Raw genomic sequence first — 11,267 nt, 5'->3', positions numbered from 1 at the left:
AAAGTGTTAATAGAACTCAACCTTTCAGACTTTCACAATTAACTGTGAAAACGCATTCCAGTTGGTCAAGACTGTCTCCGCTTCATGTCACGTCGGTTGTACCCTGGACACAATAAACAATCAGCGGCAGTGCTGGCAGTTGTCATGTACACCTGTGTGTGAGTCTGGGGTCGGGGAGGGAGGGTGTTAGAGAGAAACCCAGGCTGAACCTGATACGTGATTTAAATTACAAGGGTTATGCAAGTGAGTTACTCAGCTTATTGGTCTTACGTGACTGACCCGTATCACTTCAAAACCCAGTGGACCAACCTGGCATGCAGGTGTCCTGAGGGGAGGTGCTTCCACGGAAACAGTGACGCTGGTATTACTGTAGCAAAGGGGGAATTACAAGAGGGTTTGTTTTGAAGTAGGAGTCAATTAAAAAGAACTTTACTTCAGATTTTGTCCCTTTCACAAAAATGAAGTGAAGTGAGGTCAACTTGTATTTTTTTCCTAAAGTAGTCGCCTTTGATAAAGCACAATAATAAAGAGGTGAGATGCTGATTTGTTTCAGACTGATTCCTCAGGACTAAGTCAAAGAATTTGGAGGAAGTAATACCTAGTACTAAAATTTTAGATTATAAGCTGCCTTTTTACCACTAAACAATAGACAGGATACCAAATCTAAGCCCGTTTATGGAACACTTTATATGTGCACTTATGCATAACCAGACATGTCCGTACAGATATGACCAGGAGTGTGCTCACCCAAATACCGCCAGTGGTTCCCCATGGACAGTGGTGCTAATTGCTATTTTAATTTGGGGAGAACATGAGACTACAAGAATTCCTCATTTTATTGTACTTTTTGCTTTACTGAACTTCACAGATTTTTTTTTTTTTTTTTTTTTTAACAAATCAAAGGTCTGTGGCAACCCTGTATTGACTGAGGCAGTACCATTTTCCCAGTAGCACTGGCTCACTGCAGGTGTCTGTCACATTTTGGTAATTCTCACAGTATTTTAAACAGTATGACATTTGTTACGGTGATCTGTGATCAGTGACTTTGCTGTTACTGTTGTAATTGTTTTGTGGTGTTGTGAACTGTGATCACACAAGACAGTGAACGTTAACCGATAAATGTGTGTATTCTGACTGTACCAATCAGCTTTCCCATCCTCCCTCTTTTCAGGCCTTCCGATTCCGAGACACAGTATTGCAATTAGGCCAAACAGTAACTGTCCAGTGGCCTTTAAGTGTTTGAGTGATAGGAGAGTCACACTGCCCACTTTGAGTCAAAACTTAGAAATGAAAGCAGCTGAGTGATGAGGTATGTTGAAAGCCAGGACAGGCCAAAAGCTGGGCCTCCTGCGCCAAAAAGATAGCCAAGTTGTGAATGCAAATGAAAAATTCTTGAAGGAAAACGGAGGTGCTACTCCAGTGAAGCCGTGAATGATAAGAAACCAAAGAGTACTATTTTGATACAGGTAATGTTTCACTGGTCTGGAGAGAAGATCAGCCCAGCCACAGCATTCCCTTAAGCCAAAGCCCATCCAGAGCAAGGCCCTAATCTCTTCCAATTTTATGAAGGCTGAGAGAGGTGAGGAAGCTTCAGAAGAACGGTTTGAAACTAGCCGAGGCTGGTTCATGACACTTAAGGAGGGAAGCCATCTCTGTAACATGAAAGCACAAGGTGAAGCAGCAGGTGCTGATGGAGAAGCTACAGCTCCGCTCACTAAGGAAGCTGCTGCACCAAACAACAGGTTCTCACTGGAGATGAAAGTCTCCTGTTGGAAGAAGATGCCACCTAGGACCTCCCACAGCTAGAGGGAAGTCAAGCCGTCAGCCTAAAAAGACAGGCTGACTCTCGTTAGGGCTTATGCAGCTGGTGACTTTAAGTTGAAGCTAGTGTTCATCTGCCATTCTGAATACCTCCCAAGAATTTTGCTAAATCTACTCTGGCTGTACATTAGAAATAGAACTACAAAGCCTGGATGACAAAACATCTGTTTACAACATGGTTTACTGACTATTTAAAGCCCACTGTTGGGACCTGCTTGTCGAAGATTCAAACCACTCCTGCTCGCTGACAGCGCACCTGGTCTCCCAAGAGCGCTGATGGAGGCAGACGTAAGACTGATGCTTTCATGCCTGCGACAGTGACATCCATTCTGCAGCCCAGGGATCAAGGAGTTATTCTGACGTTGAAGTCCATCTTTTTCATTAAAAGATACATTTTGTAAGGCTATTATCCACAGATAGTGATAGATGGGCAAAGTGCATTGAAAACCTTCTGGAAACGATTCACCATTCCCGATGCTGTCAAGAACATTTGTGATTCATAAGAGGTCACAGGAGTTTGGAAGAAGCTGATTCTACTCCTCATGAATGACTGAGGGGTTCCTTCCGTGGAGGAAGTCACCACAGACGTGGTGCGAACAGCAAGAGAACCAGAACTAAAGTGGAGCCTGACGATGTGACCGCACTGCTGCCACCTCCTGAGAAAACTAACAGATGAGGACTTGCTTTTCACCCCCAAGCAGAGGCAGCAGTTTCCAGAGATGGAGCCGCCTCCTGGTGAAGATACTGTGAAAGCTGTTGAAATAACAAAGGATTTAGAACATTACAGAAACTTAGTTGATAAAGCAGCACCGCACGGGCAGGGTTTGAGAGGCTTGACTCCAACCTGTAAAGTTCTGTAGGTAAAATGCTATCAAACAGCATTTTGCTACAGAGAAATCATCTGTGAAAGGACGTCAACTGAGGCAGCAAACTTCATTGTCATCTTATTTTAAGGACTTGCCACAGGCACCCCAGCCTTCAGCAGCCACCAACATGGAGCCAGAGAACAAGCCCCCACCAGCAAAAGATGATGACTCGCTGAAAGCAGAGATGATAGTTAGCGTATTTTAGAATAAAAATGATAAATTAAGGTATGTACCTTGGTCTTTTGGGCATAATGCTGTTGCACACTTAATAGACAACATTATGGTGTAAACATAACTTTTATATGCACTGGGAAACCAAAAAATTAATTTGTCTCGCTTTACTGTCATCGTCCGGAAGCACACCGCAGCCTCTCTGAGCCATGTCTATTGCTTTCGCCCCATCATAAAGTCAAAAAATCGTTATGATGGTTCAACTGAAGTTGGGGACTGTTTATTAAAGATGTAAGAGAAAACAGAACTGTTGTAGCCACAAGTTATGTTGTGATTCAGAGTAACATTTCAGCCAGCAACTTGTTGAAAGATACTCGTTATAGGTATTTCTTTCTGAGTCTGGGCATATGAAATTAACTGCTAAGACAATTAAAACTCTCTTCATATGTGAATCAGTTATTTACAGGCATAGGAGTTTCCCTATGTTGCTTAAAGGAAAATGAGCCAACTACAGACACACCAGTGAATATGAGGAAGAAACCAGACATGTGAAGACAGCAAAGGTAAAAGCAAGTAACAGAGTTGTACGGCAAGGACAAGAAATACTGGCTCTTCCAGGTAAGGTGGCCATGTTTGTACAGTGAAATCCAGAGCCGATTTTTTGAGAGATGAAGATAGAAGTTGTTTATATTTAAGTCTGTAATAAGAACCATGCCAGTCTAGTTCTGAGTGAATATGAGAAATGTTCTCTACATAGTATATAAACAGATTTAACTAAGTAATAATAGAACATAGCTCCACTGTAAGAAAAATGGTCTTGAGTTTAATCTGTGGTTCATCTGTATGTTATTTTTTTTACCTTTGATTTCTTTTTTACTTGTAAAGTTGTCAGGTCACAATTCTGGAATGAATTCGAACGCATAAATGAGTATGTCAGTTCAAATGAAGATGCAATTCAGGTTGTATGGAGATTATACTTTTATTAATGGTGAAAAAGCATTTACCCAAAGTGAATGTTACAAAATACAAAGAGTAGTGGCACAGTGCGCTGAGCCCGCTGTTTGAGGCATTATCCCAACCTGCACACGGCGCCCTCTCATTTTTGACCTTTTCCCCCCTCTTTTACCTCCAACCAAATTTTTAACTTAAAAATTAAGACAAATGGGAACATTTAATGCCTAATCCTTGAGCAATAGTTACTAGGGAAAAACCTATTAAACAAGTTACCTGCTCTCAAGTGTATTTTAAAACTAAACTACTAAAATAGAAAACAGACTAGGTTACAGCAGCTATAACACAAGTCATAAAAGTTTGATAAGGTTCTTAGGTACTACATTAATAACTAAGATGAAAATATAATTCTTCCACTGTGTCAATCATAAAATGCATGCAGAGAGAGAGAGAGACAACTGCACGATATAAGGCTTGGCTTGAATACCCAAATGCAATTTTCCCCTCTTCCTGTTCAGAGCCTAGGAAAGAAATACAGAACTTGAGTATACATGTAACTGTTCCAGCTTCCCTGGAGCCAGACCAATTGGATCAGAATTCCTGATTCTGGAATAACTTTCTGAATAGGTTTTATTAAAGTTGGGGAGATAAGTAGCAAGACGGTAAATGTCCTCACAGGGAAATCCTTGTTCAATATTCCCCGATTAGACAACAGTTTTCCACTGAAGTGTCAGCCATGGAACAATTTTAAAAGGAATGCCAACCAAATTCTTTCCTTATAGGGTATTTTAGTCATTTGTTAAATTGAGAAGACTGCTTGGGACTAATTCTTCATACTTAAGGAAAAAACTGTAAAATAGACTTGTTAATGGGTTCTGTGAAGCCTTACCTGGGCATATGGCAAGTTTGTGATTTAAAGGTAATTGACCTTTTAAAAGCTGATTTGCTAATGATTAAGAAATCGCATAGATTTTCCTTACTTACTTCATCTCTGAATCTGCTTCTCTCTCACTACATGCAGTTGAACAGCTACACTCAGGCCTAAACTACGACCTCAAAGGGCAAGTTTGTCGGAAGGCAAGGTGAACCTTAATGTTCTGATACAGGTAACTTAATCCTATTAATCCCTACTTGAAAGGGTTTTACTTTTCCTTCCATGTTATTTGTGCAGAAATATTCCCTAATTATGTAAAATTTGTTTTTCTTTAATTTTTAGACAGACAGCAACATATATAAGAACTGAATTCTGGAAACATTTAATAGATGATTATATACATTCTAAGGATGTGTTCTAAATTTAACTTAGTCTCCAATTTGGACACAGATGTCCTGAATGTCGTCATAACCTGTCCTATTCTTGCACAGGAATAAAAGAATGTCAGACCCAGTAGCAGGGACAGCGGCATTTCTTGGATTTACTATAAATAGTGCATTTATCTAATTCTTGACCGTTAGTCTTCTCTGAACAGCTTAACTGTGCAGAATAGTGACGTGCTGTATAAAATACAACGTAATTTCCAAAAAAGGAACTTTACAGGTAAGCCCAAACTTTATTTAAAACTACGTTTTAAATTTAATGTTACCAAACATCACATGGGAAAATAATTAAGAAAAAACCACCCTGTCCAGAATTCAGTTTCTGGTGTTTTAAACTGCCACGGGCAGAAACCACACTTAGCAAGAATGCAGTGTCAAACTAATTTACATTTTATACAGATTGAAACGATGTTTACTTAGTGCCATTTTCATATGCATTGACTCTGTAAAGAGAGGTGAGCCTCTGACGATGTCTTACATACTTTGGGTTCCCACCGTCTCTGAAAATGAGAATAACAATTACTGCCTCAATTACTGAATTAAGACATTACTTAGTAGAACTTAATATTCTCTTCCATTAAAATGTTTACTTCTAATATAGAGTTACATTACAAAGGAAATATTTAGTTGGCTATAGTGATTCCCTAAGAACACACAGGAAGAGTTTAAGAAAGAACAGATCAGCGTTTGTTTTTAAGATGGCAGACTGAGTAGACTTCCTGTCTCTCAAAAAAACCCCACTTGAAAGAACAGAACTAGGGAAGTGACTAAATCCAGACTAACAAAAGAGGAGGGGCTGGGAGGGCCGGGGGAGGGCCGGGGGACGGACCTGCCTGCAGCCCCCAGGGTGCTGGAAGCAGCAGCAGGCACGGGGAGGGACATGGAGATGCTACCGGGCAGGACTGGGCTGAAGATGGCATCCAGGGGTCCTTACTAAACCCGTAAGGAAGGAAATCTGGGACTCATTTTGCTCTGTAATGAGCCATATTCATATAGAATCCTCTTCAGAAAAAGTGTAGAAGATGTAATATAGTTCACTAAATAAAACAAAGTGTGTCTTTACTTTAAAAACCTTTCTAAGGTTAAGGACAAAAGGAACCTGCACAAAACAGGCAGGAGGAAAAGGGGGGTGGCTGTTGGGTGATGACCAAGGCTGATGGAACCAGAAAATGTATGTATTTAAAGTAACAATGGTGACAAACAGAAAATATCAAAATAATATGAACACTGAAAGAAGGACAGGTAGGTCTAAATACTCACTTTCATAAGGGAGTTGAGATAGTATCTGAATTTCTTAAATCAAGAAAAATAATATTATTTAGCAATATAGCAGGTCTCTTCCAAAAGAACTAAGAACCAATAATTTTAAGAGGGACTTTTGCCAATTATCATTAACTCTTTTGTACCATGTGCATATATTACTTTGCCAAAATTGAAGATTTTAAAAGTAGAAAAAATGATCTACCATTTTCTGAATTAGGCAGCTAAACCACAATTTTTACAAAATCAGGCTTCCTTTCCAATACTTGGCTTCAATCTCCCATGTACTAGTAGCGTGTTTTGAAAAACAAAACAAAATGACAGCATCAGCATTTAGTGATATGGTTACAGTGGGTAACTCCTACCAGGCTCCTTAAGCATCTGAGAATTCCCAGCTAATTCTTTAGTCTGCATTTCACATAGTATTTCATCAGATAAATGGTTCTTCTGTTGTTCTTCTACCATTTTCTTCCTTAGATCTGCCTTTGGAATGAAAATAAAACATACAAAATCAGTCATCCTAACAATATTTGTTATATAAAGACGAGTTTAATTAGAGAGAGCCAATACCTCTGAATATATTGTTAATTTAAGTGGTAAATCTTCAACCTTCACAAAGTCTTCTTCATCGGATTTTTGACTTATGTTGCCAGATTCTGCTTCCTGTAAGATAAGTTACATTTCATGAAGGCAATCCAGTGTCTCTGGATCTAAACCAAAGGCATCCCTGCCAAGAGAAAACGGACTCCCAGGTCTAAGTACACGTCCGCTATCCGCTATCCGCTCTGGAGGCCCCACTAACGAGATGAGGTAGGATGTGGCAGCTCGTTTCTGTGTTTTCCTGAAACTTGAATGCTTTCTCCTTCTCTCCTGTCCGATGTTTAATAGTAGCAGTATTCTACCATTTAGCTAAGTAGAAACCTTAGGGTTTTTTTCTTTCAACATTTCCTACCCATTTCCTGCTCTCATTCACCTGTTACTTTGTATTTATGTGACACTGGAGCCTAACAAAATTCCTGAACAACGTATTTTATGCAGTCATCAGGTTCATTCCAAACCCTGACTTTTACCATTTCACTTTCTTGAGCAAAAACCTTCAGTTACAGCCCTGGCCACACTTTGATATCAGCACCCTCCATAACCTACCTTAGAATTAATTTCAACTGAATGCCTCTTATAGCAACTCTATATATTCAGTCAATGAGAATAAAACAGGTCACTCTCAAAATTTTTAATGCATAATTAATTTTACTGCTGGTGAAGCAAATTGTTACAGTCTAATATCCTCCTATTGTAAGCCCCCTTTTTGATAAATTATGAAATCACAATTATAAATATATCTTTAGGAAAAAAATTTAAGAAATCTATGAAAGACATTCCTTAAACTTAAAAGTATTGTTAAAAATCCCTTCATTTTTGCTGACAAGTACATAAAACCCATACCACCCAAGGAACACAAAACTAGCCTACCTGCTATAAAATGAAATTGAAACAAGCACCTAGAGTAAAACTTGGCTAATTATATCTTAAGTGCAGATTTGCTACCATGCATGTTACTGCAAAGAGATAAATATTCCAAGTGGTAAATATTCCAGTGTATCAGACATTTATGAAATGTTATGAACAGCTACAAGGCAACCGTGGGTACTGAGAGGTGACTGAGGGTGCGCATGGCGTTATCCCCTTGGAGTGGAACTCGAACAACCGAGATTGCCACCTAAAAGCCATCTCTGGTTCTCAAAATCATAAAAAGTAGAATTAGTACTCTAATACTACTACTGCTTTTAGGTTTTGAGATAGTCATCTTATTTTAAACTTGAACAGAACGATGATAGTGAACTAACAAGTTTGATTAAGAAAAATGTTCTGACAGTTTCTAAACCAAAACACAAAGCAGAGTTATGTTTATATGTTGAAAATATTAACCTGAAATAAAATACAGAAATGAAACAAAAATGATACATACATAGTCATTCACTAACACTGGAGATTCAGTATCAGGACTTCCAGCCAGAGAACTTTCAGGAGTTTCCTGAGCAGATTTAACTTCTTTGACTCTAGGCACCAAGGTTTCAATTTCAGTTAAAGGCAAAGGATTAGGCTGTTGAGATGAATCAATGGTAGTAACAGAGTCCTTTTGAACAGCATTGTTTAAAGGCTGCTCATTTTCCAAGATATTAAGGTAACAGGGTTTCACAGGAGTGCCATCTTGCTCATCTGTCATCAAAACAAAGTCTGAACATTAGTGTAATGTCACACTTGCTAAGTTTTACTGTTATACCAAATGAGGACAGTATGTATGAATGAAAGTAATAAGGCATTTAAGACCCAAAAGAAAAGGTGAATACAAATTTTCCTTATCAATGGTTCCTAAAGTTACTTGATCAGATTAATCTGGGAATGTTTTAAAAATTGGAAATCCACCCAATTTCTCAGAAAGTAGGATTTTCAAGAATATGGTCCAGGAGTGAGTATTTTCAAAAATCCCCCATATTTGCTTCTCAGGATTTCTTACTTGCAGAATTTTGTGTTTAAATATTTGTCAGCTTTTCTTTAACAGTTGTTTGCAGAAGCAAAGCCCTCATGTTTTCTACAAAGGATTTAAAGAGAAAACACGTCGGGTCCAAAATACCTTCAAACTTACATTAGTTAAGATTTTAGTTTTTAAGCACATAAAGGGCACTTTAGATAACCTTAAACTTGAACACTTATTTCAATGTTTACCTTTACTAGTAGTGGGTTCTTGTTCTGATGATGGGACAGTTTTGCTTTCTGCTAATTTTTCTAGGTCCTGTTGTAGAACCTGGAAGGAAAACATGATCACCATACAGGAGGTGGTTACTCCTGTGCAGTTTTTGACCAATCTGAGACCTTCACACAAGAGAACTTAAAAATATCTTCTAAAAGTGTTTCAAGAAGGAGGCTGCAGTTACTTCAGGATGGCTAAGTAAAAAGGTTTTCTTAACCTCAAAATACGGAGAACTGGAATATTACAGATTTCACTATTTTTCATTTCTCAGACCAGACTTTATCTGAAATGAAAATAAAAGACACCTGTTTCTATGAAGTTAAGTGAACAGAAGAACAGACCAGGATGGAAGAAGATACACAAAGCTCAGTTTCTTCAGCAGGAGGAGAGAAAACCTGGGACTCACCTCGTAACTGGCAGTACCAGGTCCCAGGAGGAAGGAATATAACAGTGGTCTGGGAGTTGGTGATGAAAACGTGTTGTTGGGCAGCTGACTGTTGAAGGAAAATCTGCACACCCTGTTTCCCTTACCCAACTTCAGCAAATGGGGAATTACGTTTTTGAGAAACTGAACTAGTAAGCCTCAGCCTGGGAGCTGCCAGGGGAGGAGTGCAGAGGACAACAGAAAGGACCGCGCAAGCTACCCGACACCCACCTCTGATTCCAAAACACCAGCAGCCACGGAGCTCTACCTCCTTCCAGACAGGAACTGACTGCAGGACTTTCTTTGGAGAAACCAAACCACCCCAGGAAGAGTTTCTACCAAAAAGCTGTCTACTAGTGCCCTACAGTGAAGCCCAAAAGGAACCCAGCCAGCTTTTTAGTTACCATTCTTCACTAGAGACTTTGAAGGTAGGGGTGGGCAGACAGCTGAAGCAAGCCCCGAGTGGGGGAGAGAACATACGGCTCCCTTGAAGTAACGGTACTACGATGACATACAATCTGGGGAAGAGGGAGGAGGAAGCATTTAGAAATTAGTAAAAATTTCAAAAAGGATTAAGGTCAAAGAAACCTGCCAGGAAGTAAAACAGAAAGAGCAAGGGAACAGTAAGAGGGGAGAAAAGTAGATCAGCTAATGCGGGCTAATCATGTCTGGTAATACTAATTCCAGAAGGACAGAGGAGAGAAAATGCTGAGGTTAGCAACCAAATTTACCAAACTGGGGGACATGATATAGATTAAAAAGATCCACTGAGTATTAGAGTCAATGAAAAAAGAACCACAATGATACGTATTATTGTAAAATTTCAAATTCCCAAGGGGAAAATGCTGCTAGAAGGGGAAAGAAGAGATTTACAAAAGAAATCAGAGCTAAGAAAGGCACTGACTTCTCCACGACAGTGCAAACTGGAAGACCAGCAGTGCTCTCAAACCAAACCTCAGGCAGGCGCTTGTTGTGCACTCTTAGTCATGGCATAGTGCTCCACCAAACTAAGGTAATAAACCAAAAAAAAGACAAAATTGGATTCCAGAGAGATCTAATAAATGACAGGGGACGGCTGGGAGCCACCCCCAGAATGGGGCAGAGCGCTGGGAAGGCCAACACGGGCAAACTGGTCCTTGCAGAAAAGTGTCCTGAGAGGTTTACACAGCCATGGGCAAGCACAACTCACACTTGGGTGTGTGTTCAAAGAAAATTAATAAAAACTGAAGCAGTTATTTCAGATGAAAAAGTGTACACGACTAGCAATAAACAATATTTCCTCAGTTCAATAGTCAATATTTATTTATAAAGCTAAGTTAAATCTAAATATTTGGTTAATTAACCAAAACACAAAGGAGTCATAAGTGACCTAAAAAATCTTCACCTGCCCTTACAGGAAGTCAGTAGAGAATAATACATAAATTAATAAATAACACACATGCATATTAGTCAGAAATAGAGGTAAACAGAAGAAATCATACAAAGTGGAGGTGGGAAGGGGTATACTATTTCCATGTATTAGGAAAAATGTAAATTAAAAAGCCAGATCTTTGAGAGTGTTCTCATGGTTTTTAGCATTTGTTACCAAAAACAAACAAAAAAAACCATTAAAATGCTTTAAGCACTGCTAAATAGAGAAACTAGAGGTACGTGTTCATGAAAACGAGGAGGAGGAAGCTGTAAACTGACATCTTTACAAGGATCTGGT

General features: G+C 39.2%; 1 protein-coding gene and 1 long non-coding RNA gene across 15 annotated transcripts in view; one reads left to right on the top strand and one right to left on the bottom strand.

The window, feature by feature from the left end:
• Positions 1 to 3,818: 3,818 nt before the first annotated feature.
• The window catches only part of PCM1 (pericentriolar material 1), a 76,821-nt gene continuing 69,372 nt past the window's right edge, over positions 3,819 to 11,267 (bottom strand). For all 14 annotated transcript variants that reach the window (XM_073219108.1, XM_073219105.1, XM_073219111.1 and 11 more), the window contains 5 exons: positions 9,111 to 9,189; positions 8,353 to 8,603; positions 6,957 to 7,049; positions 6,752 to 6,869; positions 3,819 to 5,626 (listed from right to left, as the gene is read on the bottom strand). In XM_073219108.1, coding sequence (XP_073075209.1) covers positions 5,601 to 5,626; positions 6,752 to 6,869; positions 6,957 to 7,049; positions 8,353 to 8,603; positions 9,111 to 9,189 — 567 coding nt within the window. In that variant the 3' untranslated portion in view covers positions 3,819 to 5,600. The remainder of the gene's footprint in view (positions 5,627 to 6,751; positions 6,870 to 6,956; positions 7,050 to 8,352; positions 8,604 to 9,110; positions 9,190 to 11,267) is intronic.
• On the top strand, positions 7,043 to 11,118 carry LOC140845232 (uncharacterized). The gene is made up of 2 exons (XR_012124016.1): positions 7,043 to 7,196; positions 9,175 to 11,118. It is a non-coding gene; the product is annotated as an uncharacterized lncRNA (long non-coding RNA).

This window comes from Manis javanica, chromosome 12 (genome assembly GCF_040802235.1).
Source record: "Manis javanica isolate MJ-LG chromosome 12, MJ_LKY, whole genome shotgun sequence".
Lineage (NCBI taxonomy): Eukaryota > Metazoa > Chordata > Mammalia > Pholidota > Manidae > Manis > Manis javanica.
This window is presented reverse-complemented; position numbering and strand designations above follow the sequence as displayed.